At 38.6% G+C, this 20,616-nt stretch overlaps 1 protein-coding gene across 1 annotated transcript in view; it reads left to right on the forward strand.

The window, feature by feature from the left end:
- The window catches only part of CD40LG (CD40 ligand), a 49,475-nt gene extending 39,551 nt beyond the window's left edge, over positions 1-9,924 (forward strand). The window contains exon 6 of the mRNA XM_073599227.1: positions 7,503-9,924. Coding sequence (XP_073455328.1) covers positions 7,503-7,888 — 386 coding nt within the window. The 3' untranslated portion in view covers positions 7,889-9,924. The remainder of the gene's footprint in view (positions 1-7,502) is intronic.
- The last annotated feature ends 10,692 nt before the right edge of the window (positions 9,925-20,616 follow it).

Below are 20,616 nucleotides of genomic sequence, written 5' to 3' on the forward strand. Positions count from 1 at the left end.
AGGGGGTTTCAGCTTGTTGTCTGCTGAAAACGGGTCACAGGAGTGTAGAATGAACTGGAGCGCTTTGATCGTACTTCTCATTTAAGAAATATCACTACAGTACACATTATCGGTTGCCATAGATTGCTGCACTTAGCAGCACTTATTTATTTAATTACTTTGACGTGCTTTTATGATCATATTTGTGCTCATACAAATTTGTCTAAAAGAAGAAAATATAATGTCTAACCTACACTATGATTTCCTTTTATCAGCTCCTGTATTTTATTACATTACAGTACTATGTAGCATTTTGCAGAGGACATTGAACCACCTCCATCAATCAGTGCCATAGAGGAGATTACAATCTAATATCACTTTCACAGCTACATTAGTACCTTCACGAACAATTTAGGGCTAAAATAATTAGAAACCAGTTTTATATATATATATATATATATATATATTTGGATTTTGAGTGGAAACCCAGACATTCATTCGAAAATCTTTAAAGTATGGGGAGGACATGTACTAAACAATTGCCAGGTGGGATTGGATTTGTTACAGATTTTTTTAAACCTAATTTTCAGTGGGTGAGGCTTGTTATGTAGATAATTAAACATACATTTGCATACACATAAGCTACACAAAAAAACTACTTTCTTGGTTTAAAATATGAAAGTTTTAGCTATTGTATATTATTTACCACACCATGGTCAACCCACACCTCAAAATCAAAGGTTAGGTTTTTCTTTTATAAAATCTACATTTTTCATAATACATCAGTGGGTGGTCTTCTCGTACGCATACTTCAAAGCAATACCATTGTGGTTTAGTCAGTTTCTCTTTTGTTTCATCAAACCAAAATGTAATACCAGAGCAAGAGGCTGATAAAAAGAAAGATTTCTTTGTCAAGCTTTAATTATTAAGCTTGTTTTAAGGTCTTTTTGGATTTAGATGACCACTCAGATGGAAAAAAAAAATGAAAGCTGAAATCTAGGCAGATATCAGCACACCGCTTAATGCAGCCAAGTATTCCCTAAAATGATTTAATTTTTAATGCTATTAGCTTAAGCTCCTGAAATTCTTCTGGATATCAGTGGAACCCTTGTTACATGGTCTGATGTCACAGTGTCCAAGTACAAGGAACACATGGGAAGGGTCACCACGCTCTGTGCCAACACAAAGAAACTTCTCTGTGTGGCTCTTCTCTGGACTATGAGAGCTGTCAGGTGTATAGACTTTTCAGGATGACAGGAATTGGACCTAATGATGCCCCCAGCATTCAAGGTAGATTGTAGATGCAGTGGGGCATTAATGTGTGTCCATCTAGACAGCATAAAAGATTAGTATGAACAGAAAAAATTCAAACTTTGATGAATCTTCCAAAAGCTTTATTGGGGTTCAGTAGATAAGACAAACGTGTATGTGGTTCTATTAATGTCGATCTCTTGGTGTTTCTAAAGGCCCATACACACGATCAAAAAATCGTACGAAAAATACCGCTTTAGAAGAGATTTACAATAATCTGATCACTAGTACAGGGCTTCCAAGAGCCGATCATGACAGTTCATCTGATATTATCTGATCGAACAAGCACGAAAATTTTTCTCGTACAATACCAGATTATATGATTTTCGTTTAATTAGTACAGTTGCCGCTAAAAAATACAATACAAATACACTACAACACATCACATCACTTCTAAATTTTTAATCTGTCATACGAGAATTTTCATAACTTTAGTAAACTCTTCATTTTTGATATGAGATTAGCATGCAAATAGAAACGGACAATCATTTGTCCGATAATCTCATCGTGTGTACAAGGCATAACAAACAATTGCTCCCCATTACAATACTCTAAATTACTGTATATTAGCAGCAACTTTGCTGATCAAGCTTTGAGATAAAAGTAAGCATTGCAGATGGTGGCAACAAAGTGGAAGGGGAGGTGTCATTAGCTATGCTGCTAATTACAATCATTTAGTAGCATTAGGTTAACTTCTCAACAACCCTTTCCTCATTTGCAACATGGTGATTTCAATATACTGCAAGAGTGATAACTGTGAACAAATTATTCTTTTTTTATTTCAATCTATTTTTTTATTGAAATTATGTAAAATAAACATAAGAAGTGAAAGAAAAGAAAATATAAACAGAAAGATGTAGCCAAGCAGGGCAACATAGTTGTGAAACAGAGATCAAGCTTTAGGTAAATTTGTCATAACACAGGAAATAATGCAAAGACTACAAAAACAAGTATGTTGCATACCGTAATGTAAAGGGTTAAATATTTTAACAGGTTATGTGTTATACCAAGTAAGCCATGGTTGCCATGCTTTTTCAAACGAAGACAGTGAGTTTGCTTTTAGCACCAGTATTCTTTCATAGGACTAGTGAGTCTGGATAGTGGCTATGACTTCAGACTGGTTGGGCACCAGCAACTTCTTCCAGTGTCTAGTGATGGTAAGCTTAGCAGTTAATAATATGAAAGATATTATCTTTCTAAGGGCCGCAGGGAAATTATCTATCCCTTGGTTCAGGATTGCTAACACTGGGTCTGGGTTCATAATGAGTCCCAAGACACTGGAGTGGAGCTGAAACACACTCCGCCAAGAGCTGCATACACTATTACAAGACCAAGACTATGGTATGGCCCATATGGTCACAACTTCTCCAACATAAAGAAGAAGAAGAAAAGTTGGAAGAAAATTGGGCCATCTGAAAGGGCGTGAGATACCATCTGGTGACAATGTTTTGTGCAAGTTCCCAATGATTGACACAATGGAAAATGGCATATGAGTAATGAAGGGCAAAAAGGCATTGGGGGCCTGCAGAGGACTGTTGGAGGTCTCTCTCCCAGGCAAGAATGGGGGGAGTATTCATGAAGGTTAATTTTCCCTGTAGTAAATTATAATGAAGCAAGATGTCTGACTTTTTGGTGATTTAGGTGGTAGAACGGTAATGCCGCGTACACACGGTCAGACTTTTTGGCTACAAAAGTCCGACAGCTTGTCCGACGGACTTTCGGCGGACTTGCGGCAGACTTTCTAATGAACGGACTTGCCTACATACGATCACACAAAAGTCAGACGGATTCGTACGTGATGACGTACACCGGACTAAAATAAGGAAGTTGATAGCCAGTAGCCAATAGCTGCCTTAGCGTGGGTTTTTGTCTGTCGGACTAGCACACAGACGAGCGGATTTCTGGGTCCGGCGTAGTTACGACGTAAAGATTTGAAGCATGTTTCAAATCTAAAGTCCGTCAGATTTGCGGCTGGAAAAGTCTGCTGAAAGTCCGGGGAAGCCCACACACGATTGTCAGTCATATTTTGTCAGTCGGACTTTTGTAGACGAAAAGTCCGACCGTGTGTACGCGCCATTAGACTTTAGGATGGAGACATATTCTGGGTGGAGGGAAGTTAATCAAAAGGAGTCTCACACTAAACAATTTAAATCGATCAGCTATGGTGAGCCTGTACTCAATCTGCATAGCTTCCATGCTTTTAAGTTTATCGCCTGTGTAGAGATGGTCTACCCATTTAAGATCATAGTGGGACCAGGTGATCAGGTTAAGATGTGGTGACAGAATATTAAGTGGATCCATAAGAATAAGCTGGCCCCCTTTTTGGCACGAGGTGGAGGCAATCATTGATCTCCAAGCTAGCAATGAGGCTCTAGTCATAATGGGGAAGGAGTTTAATAGGAAGAGGTGCAAATCGTACATGCAAAAATGATTCATTTCTTGATACTTATTAGGGATCTGAAGTTCACTGGTACTGTTCTGAGAGAAGGTTATGAGAGAAGGTTTTTCGATAAAAGTGATTTTAAGTGTATGTCTCATAACAACCCCTTCAACTATTTCACAAATATCTTTTGACATAAGTCATCTGAAAAACACACATATTCTGAAAAGTTCTTATAGATGTCTTCTTTTCTGCTGTGTATAGATATGTTTAGAACAGGAAGTCAATTTTGTATGTGGTGAATACCTCATATGATTCTGTTAGATATAGGCAATAAAGAAATATAAATCTGTAGATTAACAGATTGGCAACAAATTAAAAAAATATTTAAAATGATAGCTCTACACATGATAATAAACAACTGATTGATCATAGATTTATCCCTGTTGATATTTTAGTTTAGGCAGATCATTTGTCAAACGATAGAACAGTTTTATAGATTTTAACAAAATTTTCATTTTTGATTAAATAATTATTTGTTTATCGACGGATGATACAATCATTTTGTTGAGGCTTTTTATCAAACTATTGTAATTTTTACACATGTAGTTAGTATTTAACAATATAATAGAATGACCAGACTGAGTATTTCTGTCATATGTAGTCTTTTAATAAAACACCAAAGTTCTATGTAAATTAGGCATACAGGTGTACTTTTGTTTAAAGTGACTCTGACAGTAATTAAAACTTATTTAGAAAGATGTTCCTGCTAAATAAGGTAGTAATCACTCTCCTGTGACCTGTGAACTGACCTGTGTCCCCTGCTGCTTTCAATTATTATTCCCACTGATCTTCATGTCACAGTAGTGACATGAAGATTGAAAAGAGAAACCATTGAGAACAGCTGGTGGCACATGACAAGTGTTGGTGTATCAGAAGTTTTCAACAGCGCTTTCAGGCCAGATTCCCACTACTTTGTTGAGATTACACAAAAAAAATTGCATGGCTCTCTGCGTGTCACGTTGCAGTTCCACCCATTTTGCATGGCACCCCAGTAATCATACAATGCACACCACAGCACATATACATTTTAGTGCACATCAATGCACAGGTTTGAACTATTCATGTATTGTGCTGTGCTGGTTTCCCAGACATATGTAGACTGAGGACTTAGCGTTCCTAATTTGCAGCACACATGGGTCTATTCTCAACAAAACAATATATACATTAAAAAACAAATACACATGCAGTACACTTGCACACACATAATATGCACATATCCTGAACTAGGGTACATAAGATGCACATAAAATGTGCATAGGCCACCTGTTACTTTACATGCACACAAAAAAGGTTTAAGATCCAAAATGCTAAATAGGTAAAGTAGTAGCAAAACTTTGTACTATAAATCACTTTTAAAAAAAGACATGACTTTCAAAGTGAAAGTATTTATTAACTCAGCACAGTTTCATCTTTCGTATTTAGTAGGAATTTTAGGATATGTTGTGTTTGTGAGTGTAAATGACAGCTCTAGTATATTTTTTATCATAAATATTGTTGTGATAAAAAATCGCCACAAACTGTATAAGACAAGTACAATTAAAGCAGAACTTGAGTCTGCTTTGCTTGCCACTTCTTCATCGATCTTTTTCCATGTTTGCAGTCCTAGGCCAACTTCATTGGCAGGGCCAGTATGACAGGGCTGTTGTGCACTGGCACAGGTGGTAATTCATTCTGGTACCAAAGCATACATAGATTTCACCCTAAGCTGCATGGGTGCGGCTCAATGTAGATTCAGGAAAAACTTTGATTTTCTTTAACAATTTTGTTTTTGAAATCTTTATATCCTCTGTTAAAAAAATAAATAAATAAATAAATAAAATAAATATAGATGGTTGAGAAAGGGGGCGTTTTAAGTAAACCTTCATGTGGAGGTGAAAAGAATGGAAAAGTTTAGTTAGATGATAGGTACAAAACAGGAGGTGGGCCAGGCAAGTTCAAAAAGGAAGGAAAGAAAAATATTCTAAACAAAATGTTTTCATAGTTAAAAAACTAGCAGTTAAAATTAATACAGAAAGAAAAAAGCAAATTAAAATGACAATTGGAAAGATTTGTAAGTAGGTCACTGTGTCTCATCATGACTCAGATGCAAATATGAATGCTGTGGTCACATATCACTTCTTGATCACATGATCATTTATTCCACCCTATTCTATAAGTTTGTTGCTTGGGAATGATGTACGTGTCGCAACACTGCAGCTGGCTTGTTAATCATATGTCCGTGAGAGCCAAGGACTTCAAAATTCAAACAACAAAGCACACTGACCAATAAAATATACCGAGTCATAAATTAAAAGGTAACTCCACACAAATCTTCTTTCTCATTTCTAATCAATGGGCGGTTTATTGATAATGCAGTATCCAGTTCCCAACTATCTTCATGTTAGTTTGACTTCAGTGATAACGTCTAAAGGCTGGAGCCCTATGTCCAGGTCTTATGGAGGTTTTATCTACTAACAGAGCCATTTTTAAAAGGCCCCCCTCACTGGTACCCAGTGGGTTGCCAATGCCCAGTCCTAGCACCATTGTATTTGGTTGCTGTCTATTTCCATTATTATTGAATAGTTATTCTACCAGTGAAGGGAGGTGTCATTGCTCAGGCAGAGCAATCAAGCAATTTTAAGTGGCAAATTCGCATGTGGACAAAGATGACATATCATAAGCCATAACGAAAACGTCTGCTGCTCAAAGAGGTGGAGCTGGTTCCTAACCCCTGTGTCAACTTTGTATCTCATCCCAGGTTGCTGAGATCCGGTTGAAGTAAAAAAGTCCTCTATTCACTGTCGCAAAAGAATTTAAAAGGGGCATGGGTGCCTATATGTTGCTCAATAATTGTGGGTAATGAAGCAGATTCAAGCCACAGAGTCCTACTGCATTGCAACTGGACAATCTGAAGACCATGTAGGAGCTAGGAATAGTTTCTGGAAAGTCAGAAATCTGGGCATCCATTTGATCTTGATGAGATATGAGCCATTACTTGGGCAATTTTAACTTGGGTACAGCAATGAGGGCCCCATTCACACTTAGCGTATCTGGAATTGTGGGCAAAATTGTGGAATTCTGAAAATGATTCCAGATCGTGCTTAAATCACCGCAAAATGCACAATGCAGGTTTGGGTGCCATAATTTTGAATGGAACCCCAAATACAGTGTGATTTTGCCATGATTGTTGAGTGACAAAAACATATGGAGATCGCAAAACACATGTCGCCAAAATGCACCCGTCTTTTTTTTAAATTTGATACATGAGCTTCTTTGGTGCATTTGTTGCAGAGTGCAGTCCATTTAAGTGATTGGGATGCTTTATGCATGACTTGCAGAAAACCATGCAAAAGGCACACAAAAAAATTTGAGCGGGAAAACACGTTCATGATACTCGAAGTGCGGGAGGGCCCATAGCTATAGTTATGGATGTTGTTGTATAGGTGAGCTTTAGAACTCAGAATGGAGATGTTTTCACCAGAGTTTAACAAGGAAATCAGCACTGGGCTTGTGCTTCAAAGCACCAGTGGCAATCTGAAAGTGCGTTATCCATTTTGAAAGACTTATACGTTATGCACATGAAGGAAAAATAAAAGTTCTTGGTTTCCTAAACTCAATCCACTAGCAGGTTAGCCTTAGATGGTAATGAGAAAGAAAGCAAATGCTCAGCTCAGATTATATTTAGCTGGCAAATGTTATGTGAGATTGTATTCCTTTTGTGGGGGTCACATCTCACTGTGGTTAAAGACAACAAATACTGGTGTTAACATGTTGCTCTTTGTCTCCCCAGGTCTTTGGTGGCGCAAAAGAAGTTACTTTTCAATGCAAAATGAAATTACTTCCACAAACAACAAACTTAAAATTGAAACACCTGGAGTTTATTATATTTACTCTCAAGTCAGTTATTGTGCTAATGTAGCAAAACCTCAGATAGCACCATTTGTACAGTCCATCCATCTGAAGCGATCAAGTGAACCTGAAAAAATTTTACTAAAAGGAGCGAACACAGTTGTCTCACCAACGGAAAACTGTGCACTGCACTCAACCCAAATCGGGGCTGTGTTTACTTTTAAAGAAAATGACCTGTTATTTGTCAAGGTTACAGATCCAGCCTGTGTCAACTACAGTCCTGAATATACGTACTTCGGTACGTTTAAGGTGGGAGACACATCTTGATCTATAGACCACAGCTAGCAGCAATGTAAATATATTTTATGATGCAAACACATCCATTGCTATTTTTAAATGTGCTACCAGGGATGAATTAGTTGGTACACAGAACAAATGCAATTACTGTAGAGATCTAATAGCTCCATTTGCTATGAATCAATCCACAAAATCTGAATGAGTAAAACAAAAAAAGCAATTTAAACATATGCAGTAAGGTTTGGTCAGTTTGTTATGAAAGCAAGATATTTTTTAAATTTCTCTGCAATGTAAATGTATGTTCCAATTATTATCCAAACTAGAGTTCTAAATAGCTTAGTACAGATTCAGAATTGTTGGAAAGATAAGCTTTTCAGTGTTAATTAGTTATTATGATACTTGCATCAAAATTCTACCAATCGATTTCTGTACAACCAGCCTGTTGGATTTTTCCAGCTTGATCAGTGCCACCAGCTATAAACGGCAGGCTGATCAGTGTATTCTGACATCGGGGAAGTCTCCACGCTGACAGAATACAAAGGGGGTTATTTACTAAAGCAGGAGAATGCAAAATCTGGTGCAACTTGGCATAGAAACCAATCAGCTTCAAGGTTTTGTTGCCAAAGCTTAATTGAACAAGTTGAGGTTAGAAGCCGATTGGCTACCATGCACAGCTGCACCTGATTTTGAGTGCAGCAGCTTTAGTATTCAGCCCCAAAGGCTTGGAGGGGAGGCTTCCTTTATCTGCATCAAGTGTGTGGATGGGAGAATCAAGTCATTTTTATTTGTTCAACCCTCTGGGGTTGTTTAGATTTTTCTAAACATATCTCTATTTGATTTTTTTTGTAAAGGTTCTCACAAATCCAGGTCATGGTATAGCTAAGTAGTAGTTAGTAACATTCAGTTGAGCTTGTTCTGTAATGTTGAAGACAGTTCACCTTTCAACCAAGTAGTTTCCTCAGTTTAAGTTATGTGACTCTCATCTAAGTTGAGGGAACTACTTAAATAAGTGGCAAAACATCTTCAACATTACAGAACAAGTCCAGTTAATTGTGATTAACTTCTACTAGCTCTGCTAAAGTATTTCAGGCAAGGAAAGTCAACAGTGCAGCTGATTGCAATGTGAGAGAAACTCCTCAAATGTTCCATGTTCCATCAGTGTTGATATTACAGCATAGCTGCTTAGAGTGGAACTAAAGGCAAAAGAACTTACCTCTGTTCCAATGGTCTGAGGCCTACGAAGTCCTGTGACGGCATCTTCTCCCCAGATTTTTCTGGGTTCGTGTCTTCAGCTGTGTTGATTGGCCAGTATGAGATGACGTCACTCCTTCACATGTGGAGCAGAGTAGTCATCCCAGCACACAGGCAGTGTGCCAGAATGTAAACTGAGCTGTGCATGTGCAGCTCATTGTGCATTCACAAGGGGATTGTGAACAGGAATGTAAGTGTATTTTATTGCGGAAGAAACATTGCGTGTCTCTTCTGCAATAAATACCCTGCCTGTTTGTAATTTTTTAATTTATTGCAGAAGAGACATTGTGTGTCTCTTCTGCAATAAATACCCTGCCTGTTTGCAATTTTTAAATTTGTCAGTAAAGGAAAGATAGGTCGCTTCTGCATCTGGGTCTTTGCAGTGTGTATGGAGGTAACACGTACAATCCAGCTAGAAGTGCCAGAGAGTAGAAGCAACTCTGGTAGAACAAGAAAGAACAGAGAAGGCGCCTATAAGTGCAATATGCCAGCAATTTAATTTTGCACACAATGTTAAAAACATTTACAGGAAGGTAATTCAAATAGGCTCATCAAATCAGTGTATTCCTGGTGGGGCTCCTGCTGCTATCATTCCACACCCCAGTGCCGCCCAGCAGCTCAAGGGTGGATGGATTAGTGTCAATGCCCCCTTCCTGATATAACTTCCATTCCGAGCAGTCCACACACACGGCATGCGTTCCACTGCGGTCCTGGAAGAGCGGCGGCCACCTTACATGGCTAATCCATCCACCCTTGAGCTACTGGACGGCAATGGAATGTCGAATGATAGCAGTAGGAGCCCCGCCAGGGTTCCACGGATTTGATAAACCTATTTTGATCACCTTTCTGTAAATGTTTTTAACATTGTGTGCAAAAATAAATTGCTGGCATATTGCACTTAGAGGCACTTTCTCTGTGCTTTCTAATTTTCTAACTTGTAACTTTAGTTCTACTTTAATAAAAACGTACAGTTTCTTCAAGTGATTCATTTCACTGCAATGAATAGAAGTGTTCTTTAGAAGCTGGCACTTGATGCCATGCATGCATTCTGTTTATTCCCAAATAAGCAATAGATTTGTTCCCAATTTGAATGAGTAAATGTGTTACATTAAATGTATTTTTTATTGACAGTAAACTTGTATCAATCAATCTGACCATTTGCAGATATGGAAAGAAAACCATCATCTTATTGGCTTTTAAGATTACATCATATTGCATTGTGTTTTTAGTGGCAAACAGAAGTAAATGTGCCAGTCGTAATCTGAGTTCCAAAACCTTCACATTATACAGTAACTTTTACACAATTATCTCCCTTGTTCAGTGCAAGAAATATTCCTAATACTAATTCATCTTCCATCATAGCAGTAGTAGAGTCTTGTACTGTTTTAGCCATTGATTAATGTGAAAAGTTTGGAATTTAATACAATATTTGTATTCTTTGAATCTTGGTCTCATTTGCGTATATCTACCAGATCTACACAGTATTCCAGCAATAAAATATTTGTGTTGATTTACTAAAGGCGCATAGGCTGTTCCCTTTACAGGGGAATGTTCACATAGATTAGTGAATGTAGTGAAAATTCACTTTGCAAAGAATACCCAATCATGAGCAAGCAAAAAAACATATTTGTTTGCTTGTACATGATCGGATGATGAAAGTTAGAGCTTCATCACTTTCACTAAGCTAATGGTAAATTCCCTTGCAAAAAGCAATGTCCCTTCTGAAGTGAACTGCCTATTAATCTTTATTAAATCAACCCCTTTGCCTCTGTGCAGGAACTCTGTAATAAAGACCAGTCACTGCTTCTTTTTCTACTTGTCTCCTTGAGTAGGGTGATTGGTTTTTCTTATGCTCCTCCATGTAGTTACCTGTAGGCAGCCTGTACTGGGCTATGTACAACACATTGATAATGTCACAGCTACTTTTACAAGGTAATATCTGGGTTTGATGCATACAAAGTAGACTTATATCCTTTGCAGCTATTTAGAAAAATATTTAAATGAAAGTGTTGCGCCTGGAGCTTAGATTTAAGTAATACCCTTTACTGGCTAACAAGTTAATAAAAGACAATCTTTCAGAACCCTTCCTCTGTCTTTCACACAATCCAGTAGAGAAGCACTGAAATACAACCATTAATAAAATATACCGTATTTATCGGCGTATAACACGCACTGGCGTATAACACGCACCCCAATTTAGGAGGGAATTTTAAGGAAAAAAAAACTTTTAGGAGGGAAGTTGAAGGAAAAAAAACTTACATTTAAATGCCCATCATTGCAGCCTTCTCAGTGCAGCCATGTCAGTGCAGCCTTGTCAGTGCAGCCATGTCAGTGCAGCCTTCCCCAGTGCAGCCATGTCAGTGCAGCCTTCCCCAGTGCAGCCATGTCAGTGCAGCCTTGTCAGTGCAGCCTTCCCCAGTGCAGCCTTGTCAGTGCAGCCTTCCCCAGTGCAGCCTTCCCCAGTGCAGCCTTCCCCAGTGCAGCCTTGCATCCTGTGATCCCGGACCCCTGCCATCCTGTCTTTCAAAATCGCCGACCGCGATTTGAAAATGTGCGCCACCGCCGCCGAAATACACAGAGCCGGTCCCCGGCTCTTCTCGGCGACTCTCGTTTACTTTCGGCTCCACTCGTAGTCCCGAGCGGAGCTATCGAAACCTAGCCAAGTACACTCGGCTAGGTTCGGGTGGCGCTCGAGTGAAGACGAAAGTGGCCGAGAAGAGCCGAGGACCGGCACTGTGTATTTCGGCGCCGGCGGCGCCATTTACAAATTGCGGTCGGCGATTTTGAAAATCTGGCAGCTCCGGATCGCAGGGGATCGGCGTTTAACACGCACCCGCGATTTTCCCCTGATTTTAAGGGGAAAAAAGTGCGTGTTATACGCCGATAAATACGGTAACTATTTTTTTCTAGAGACCTAAGTGGTTGTGAAAGCTTGCATCTTTAATAACGTAAGTTAACCAATAAAGGGTATCACCTAAACTCCAGACTTTCTGCACAAATATGTAACATTAAAAAGCATTTAATTTCTTTGCACATGAAATAATGTGTTTTACATATGAGATTCATGGTATTAAGATAGTATCGTAATAGTATCTGTGACTCATCAATGTAAATTTTTGGATATTTTGTTCTTCAAAAATATTTGTGTACCCCACTTTCTCTAAATTTTGTATTTGCACATTTATGTTTTTTTATATGAATGATGGTTATACCACAGCTCGAATGGTTCATATATGGTTCATATCAAAATCTTTATAAAAATTTTTAATTTCAGACATTTGTAAACTTGCGAGCAGTTATTTGATTAAAATGCATTTCAGACACTTTCTTTCTTTCTAGGTAAATGGCCTGATGGGCATAATTAAGTTGATTTACTAAAGGCAAATAGAGTGTTCACTTTGCAAGACCTCAGAGCTTAGTGTATGAGGTGCTGCTGACTTACATCATCTAATCATATTCCAGGAATAATGTTTTTTTTCCCTTCCACATAATTGGGTTATGTTCACAAACTGTGGGGTTAATTCCCATGCAAAGTACAACTTCTCTTGCAAAGTGAATAGCTATTTGCCTTTAGTAAATCAACCCCAATGTGGAAATGTGTATAGAAAAATTGTCTAATTGTAAAGATACTATAGTAACAAATGAAGCAACTTTTCATTAATCTAGCATTTTTTTTTTTTACTTATTTTACTTAGTAATCTTAGGAAGCTTGTACAATTCACCCAGAAGCAATGCATTGCATAAACTGTCAACTAAAGCTCAGCCATTTGACTCCTCCTATAAAGTTTACATCTCCTTTATTTCACCTTATTCAAAGTTTTTCAAAATTGCACAACCTCTCTCAGAGAGAGAAAGACAAGTAACCCTTAGGCTGCTTTCACACTGAAAGCGCCGGCCATTAGCAGTAAAGCACCACTGTTTAAGCGGGGCTTTCGCGCTGCTTTTCAGACGCTTTTAACCCCAAAAAAGGGGTTAAAAACTCCTGTGTTCTTCAGAAGAGCTGCCCATTCATAGCAATGGGCAGGGACGTTTTGGGAGCGATGTATACAGCACTCCCAAACCACCCCAAAGATGCTGCTTGCAGGACTTTTAACGAACGCACCGCCCGGGTGTGAAAGCACACATTGTAATGAATCGGAGGCAGATTTCAGCCGCTTTACAGGTACTCTTTCTAGTGCTAAAACTCCTGAAAACTGCCTCAGTGTGAAAGGAGTCTTATTGTGCAATGTAGCATGGCATGAATCGGAAAATAAGAAAATGGAAGGCCCACGTAAGGTAGTAAGTATGTCAGCTAACTATTAAAGATAAATACCAGGAGGACTATTTGAGCCAAATTCCCTATTTGGATCATGTCCCTTGAGTAATCTTAAAGACAAAATGTTAATGTTTGCCACAAGTGGTACTTATCCACTGCCAGAAACTAGTACCTTCAATTATATAAGGATGATTAGGGGGAATTCATTTAGTATTTAGTATACAGGGTTACAAAAGATGGCCTCAGGAAAGACCATACCTTCTTAATTTCCAACTGGTTCTAACATGCTGGTGCACAATTAATCTCAGTGCCACAACCTATATGAAGATTATGATATGTGTGATAGAATGGGTGTATGCAAGGTCAGTCTTAATAAAGTGATGTCTGTGTTAGTTGTATACTTGGGTACTGCATCCTTCCACAAAGGGCCCTGTGTACATTTCACTCTTCCTAGAACTAACAGATCACTTAGTCACTTCTAAAATGTTCTCATTTCTTTTAATATCAGTACCTTTGATAAGTCTTTAAATGTATCATCACTTTTTTTTTCACACACTTAGACCTCCCAACATGAAAACTTGCTACTGATATGAATTGACTCAGCCGTTTTCCTTGCCACATGATTTATCTGTCACATTTGTAGAAGCACTTTTTTTTCTAAAAGGATGTCAAGCTTAACATACTCCTATAAGTTACAATAGCATTCTGAGTAACCTATATACAGAGAATCTTCAAAAAGTCAGCCATTTCTGTTTGGCAATAGGCTGAGAAAAGGCTTACCATAGGAAGTCAGCTCTGTTGAAAAAAAACATGCGACTAAAGCTTACCTTCTTAGTATTTTCTTTTTACAACCAGGAATTGCTATAGTGCATCAATCCACCCCGCTCCCTATCGTTGGCAGTTAGGTGGTCTTTGAACCCAGCTAGTGACAATAGAATAAGACACAATTGCATTTTTTGCTAGGTAGATTTAGTACTTACAGATGAGCTTCTCTTGTAGCCTGGAATTATTATTTATTTACAGCACTACAATTACTAGATATTAGATGATAGACTATATTAACTTTGCCCTGGCTGTCTCATAGGAAACTTCGATTCACTTTGGAAAGATTTCCCCTTGTGTCTCTGGGACAGGAAGGGATGTGAAATCTTCCCAATGAAACAAAAATTAAAAAAAATAAAGTAACAGGGGTTTTCAGGATTACCTACTCCATCATAAAGAGGAACTTCACCACCAACTGCAATTTTTGTTTTTAAACTCCTCTTACCTTTTATGCAGCATTGTCCTCGATTCATATTCTCACGTACTAGTAGTTCCAGTGTTGTCCCACTGTGTTCTGCTACTGAGGCGTCACAACCTAGGTCCCGCTCCACCATCCTGGTCTTTCTTGGCCGGAGGCAGCTGGCCAACAATAACAGTGTTCTGTGTCCTACTCCTCCTTTTTTATGCTTTGTTTACTTTCTTTTGCTGGGCCCTACCCTTTGTAATTACTAATTATTGTTACATAGGCAAAAATGACATGTCCCCGATCCCTTAACCTCCTGGGATACTATGTCACACATCCCAAGAGGTTGAGGGTTCGGGGACATGTCACTCTCGCCTGGGCAAGAATGGTGACAAATAGTGGGGGCCAGCAAAAAGAAAGTAAACGAAGCATTAAAAAAATTGCTAGTTTCTAGTGTGCTGGGGGGTGGGGGGGTGGTGCAGGGAGGAATAGTGACTCTAGAGAGTTGAGGTCAACTTAAAGTGATACTAAACCCTCTGCTTTTTTCCTCCTAATCCTGCTCCTTTAAGGTAGTGTAGTGTGTTTTCACTTACCTTTTCCTTCGTTTTTGTTTTGAAATGATTTTTTTGGGAGTCTGTTTTCCCCACTTCCTGTCTTTCTCCCAGATGGGTGCCCCATTCTGCAGAGCCGTTGTGAAGGGGGTGTCCCGTGCATGCGCACTCCCACCACTGGGACTACTACCCTGTGGGGAGATGCTGTCTGCGCTCACAGGCATGGGACCCGCGGCTGTGTAAGACGCTGTAGCTCTGCCTCCCATGCCCTTTGATTGGCATGGGAATCAGAAGCTCATCACCGCAGTCCCGCCTTTCCTCCGCCCCGTGTTTTGTAGAAGTGACCGTTATTCAGCAGAATATGGGCGTGCTGGGGAGGCGGGAATGGGCGTGGCTGCTGGGAGGTGTCTGTGTACAGAAGGCTGTACTAGATATCGAGAACAAGGCTCGTTCTCGTTCAGACAGGGAAAAAGGCGGCAATACCGCTAAGCATGTAGGGAATTGTAGTTCAAAATCACATATGACACAGCAGCAGGGAGCGCGCTCAAAGACCCGGAAGCTGTGACAACCCAAAGGGACTCTAAAGGAGGAAGTGCAGAAAATAGGTATGTAGAAAATGGGGAAAATACAAATTTTGGTGGAAAAAATATATAGATGCCAGATGTTTGCAGCATATATATGATAAAAAAAAAATTATATGTATCTTTACAACCCCTTTAAATCTAAAAATAAATAGCTTTGGCTACTCTTACAGTTTAGTTTAGCAGCTGGTTTGGTGTAGCTCTTGGGACTCCAGTAGAAAGATTCTCCCATTGTAGGTCTAAACGGTGCTTATCTTGACATCTCATTCCTCCTGCACCTTTCCACTCTTCATATTGCATTATCGATAATATAAAAAATCCAACAGAAAGTATGCGATACAAGCAACTAAACTGTAGATTTCACAAAAGAATTCACTTGAAAGTCATTCATGAAACTATGAAAAAATATGATCTTGCCATCCAGCAGCTAACAAAACCAACATGATCATTTTTGGGTGAAATAGGGCCTACCAAATGGAGCAAAATACATTTTGTGGTTAAATATTAAAATAAAACATGTAAATACTTGTGTACTGTATATATATATATAATATATATGTATGTATTTATAAAGAAAAATGTTTTAGTATTTTTATATGCAAAAATAATCTGTACAGTATTTAAGTTATTAAAATGTATGTACATAATGTGTATCGTGTCTACGTTTTTATTATTTGATTTTCAAGCAACATCGTTTTTATTTATTTTTTATTAAAATTACAGCCTACAGCCCAGAAATAGCAACAGGTTTATATATTGCAATCAGGCAGAAAAATAGTTAGGCTCAAGCGCTTTCTCGTGAATCAAATAACATATTGCAAATGCTGGTAATGGAAGCAATGGGGGGGGGGGGGGGCGTATTTACTAAAATTGAAGTGTGCAAAATCTGGTGCAGCTCTGAAACCAATCATCTTCCAGGTTTTAGGGTGAATTCACGTTACGTCGGAGACCTGTTGAAGCGATCCACAGCTCCAGAAGCTCTCCGATGCTGGCTGCAGGAGGCAGCAGTGTGGAGAGTGATTCATAGCATCACATGTTTTGTTTTTCACAAACTAGGCTACATTGCAGTGTGAATGGGAAACATAAGAAACAAATGTTTTTTTTGTGTGTGTGTCCTTTTGTGGCATTTTACAATGCAGGAAAAAGGCCTGTCAACACAGTATGTAGGAAATCACCCCTATTGTCAAAGCCTAATGAACAAGATGATCTTAGATACCATGCACACCTGCACCAGATTCTGAGTGCTCCAGCTTTAGTTACTATCCCCGATGATTACACAGAAACAAGGGGTTGACAAAAAAGAGATAACTAAGAGGGCATACTAACTATGTAGGCCTGTTTTACATTGGCTTCACCTTGTATAAGACTAGTGTGAACAGAATTCATTGACAAAGCATTTAACCTCCCTGGCGGTATGATTACTTCAGATTTTAGGTGCTGAAAGCGGAACAATTATTTTGCTTGGAAATTTGGCATTTTATATTGTAGGCCTGTAGTTCTTAGGAATAATTCACTTAAATCTGACCAAATCAGAGTCTAGTAGACATCCCGGGTATGATAAAGTTTGAAAAATGAAATCATAAATTATAATATAATAAATAACTATAAATAATTATACCAAATAATAATATAATAATAAAAATTATTCAATAATGTAATCAAATCAAAAACACTTAAATTTGCTCAGTTGCAGAATTGTCGCTGTCATTACTTTTCAGTGTTTGATGACGGATCCATCCACAAATCACTATCACTCAATTCTACAAGTGATTCTTATTTATTATCGCTGTTTTCTAGCTGGTCTAAAACCACTTTTGAAGTAAAGGGACAGTTTTGGTTGCTATGGACAATCTCCAGTTTCCAGGAAGAAAGAACAGTATAATATAAAACTGCATGCAGGACACTGGACAGACCACTAGGGACAAAGGGGATGTGTAATTATTTGATACAGTACTGTAATCTGTAAGATTACAGTATACTGTATGTATACTGTGTGTTTTACCTTTTGAATTTGGCGCCGAACTCCGTCCCCGTGTGTCGCAACGCTCGCAGGGAATGGAGCTCGGCCCTGTGAATTGAGCGAGACACAGCGGCTCGCAGATCACAGCGGGGAGACATCGCAGGATCCAGGGGACAAGGTAGTCAACTAAATACAAGGATCCTGCGATGCGATCCCGAGTCTGGCTCGGGGTTACCGCTTTTAGTATTGAAAATCCACCCTGAGCCAGACTCAGGAATACCGATAGGGGGGTTAAAGAGCTTTCAGCAAGCTTTTAGGCTCCATGTACACTATAAGCTAAACAAATGCCAGAAAAACGCTGGATGAAATACGCTCATAATAGTGTTTCTGTGCCAGCTTTTAGCAGCGTTTTAGCAACAGTTTCGCGTTTTATTTTCTGCTGGCAAATTGCTCCAAAAAAAAAAAAAAAAGAGGGTTTTTTTTCTGCTCCTAGAAGCTGAAGCTTAAAAAACATTTCTATACTAAAAGTAGTGTGCATGGACACATAGGACAACACTATTTGCTTTTAGAAGCAGAAAAAAAATGCTCAAAAGCTGTTGCTACAAGCGGTTTTTTAAAATAGTGTGCATGGAGCCTAAAAGTACAGTTCAACTCTAGTTTGTAAATGCTGAACACAGAACCTAATGGGAGTGTTGATTGCGGCTTTAAGTAAGCTGTTAGCAGGCTTCAACAGGCTTTCAACAACTTCAAGAAATTCTGAAGCCTGCTAGCAGCATGTTTAACCACTTCAGCTTCGGAAGGTTTACCCCCCTCATGACTAGGCCTTTTTTTGCAATACGGCACTGCGTTAGTTTAACTGACAGTTGCGCTGTCGTGCGACGCTGTACCCCAAAAAAATTGATGTCTGTTTTTTCCCACAAATAGAGCATTCTTTTGGTGGTATTTGATCACCTCTGTCATTTTTATCTTTTGCACTATAAACAAAAAAGACCGTCAATTTTGAAAAAAAAAAAAAAAAAAAAAATTTACTTTCTGTTATAAAACATATCCAATAAAAAAATGTAAAAAAAAAAAAAAAATCACATTTCTTCATCAGTTTAGGCTAAGATGTATTCTTCTATATGTTTTTGGTGAAAAAAAAAATCCCAATAAGCGTATATTGATTGGTTTGCACAAAAATTTTAGTGTCTACAAACTATGGGATATTTTTATGGAATTTAAAATTTTTTTACTAGTAATGGCGGCGATCAGCAACTTATAGCGGGACTGCAACATTGTGGCGGACAAATCAGATATGAAGTGACACTTTTTGGGGACCAGTGACAATGCTAAAAAATATGCACTGTCACTGTACTAATGACAGGCAGGGAAGGGGTTAACATCAGGGGCGATCAATGGGTTAAATGTGTACCTAGGGAGTGCTTTCTAACTGTTTGGGAGGTGCTTGCAGTGTGGGAAAACAGAGATCCGTGTTCCTGTTGGCAGAAACACAGGATCTCTGTCTTCCCTTGTCACAGAACGGTAATCTGCCTTGTTTACATAGGCAGACCGCCATTTTGCCTCTGTCGGGAATGATCAGCAGGTCCAATCACAGCGGGAGCTGGTCGTTGGTGGTGTGCCGCAAACCAGAAAGTAAAGAGAACACACAGGTACGTGATTTCGCCAGTAGGAGCTGCCGCCCCGCAGTATATATACGTGGGGCGGTCGGCAAGCAGTTAAAGTGGCAATCAACACTGCCATTAGGATATGTGTTCAACAATGTTCAACAACAGCTCTGCAAATGTTTTAGAATTTACACGTTTTTGCTATTTTTCTGTTTCATGGAATTTCACATTTCAAGAGATGTTAAGTTTGATTTGTGGTAATGCGGACGCCATCGTAACAAAAAACGAATGAACTGCTTATTCCTCATTTGTAGTGTGTGGAGCTATGCAGATTACAATTTACATGGTTCTACCCACTATCCTAAAAAAGGGGGGAGAGAGCATAAAAAGAACAAACAATAAAACTGGTAAATCAAAGACATGTTCTTGATAAAATGTTACCATTTTTGCATCACTCTTCATGTTCGGACCTCTGTGATAACTATTCAGAGTTGGATGCCGGGTTTCAAGTTTTAATAGCAGGACGTTCTTCACATACTCCTTCAATGTTTGAAAAGATGTTAACTTGTGTTCCCAAATTATTCAATTGTTTCATTGCTCGCAGTCATACAGCTGAGGGATAAAGGTAATGTCTCTAGTCTGATACACACTGCCTCACTGAATTTCAGGTGTACTTTTCTTCTTACTTGTGGTTCTTAGATAATGCACATTCCTGGTACAGATGGACTGATGAGCACTTCATGTCTCTCTGGATTGTTCTGATTTACTCAAGTGGTTAACTGTCTAATTTATCTTTGCAAAATTAAAAATAAAGAATTTATAGAAAAAAAAAAATAATGTTACCAATTTTGTAAAATGTGGCAGGGTTTCCAAAAATGCAATATCTCTCTGCAATTTCAGCATGTTTCCACTACTTTCACAAACCTCTTTACCATTTTTCTATTTTGGACAAAGTGTGACTTTGTTTCAGTTTTGAATGTCTTTATAAATAGATACTAATGGTGGACATACACAAAGACCTGATTGAAGGATTCTTCAGAGGTTTGGAGATTGGCTCTACAAATTATTTTAATCACTAATTATTCTAACCTGTCTGGATGGAAATTAAGATTTTAGGAAAGTAGAGAATTCAACATGACTATCAAGTGTACGTGTAAGTGTAATCTTTTTGATTGTAATTCCGATCAGCTAGAAATCTGTCAAATATTTGATTGTATATAAAAATCCTACCGTGTATGGCAACCATTAGACTGTTCTGAGTCTCCAGCATTCTAATATGCTCACATTGGTAGCTATGTGTTAATAAAAATGCTTGAAAAAATTCCATTCTA

Source organism: Aquarana catesbeiana, linkage group LG09 (assembly GCF_042186555.1).
Source record: "Aquarana catesbeiana isolate 2022-GZ linkage group LG09, ASM4218655v1, whole genome shotgun sequence".
NCBI lineage: Eukaryota > Metazoa > Chordata > Amphibia > Anura > Ranidae > Aquarana > Aquarana catesbeiana.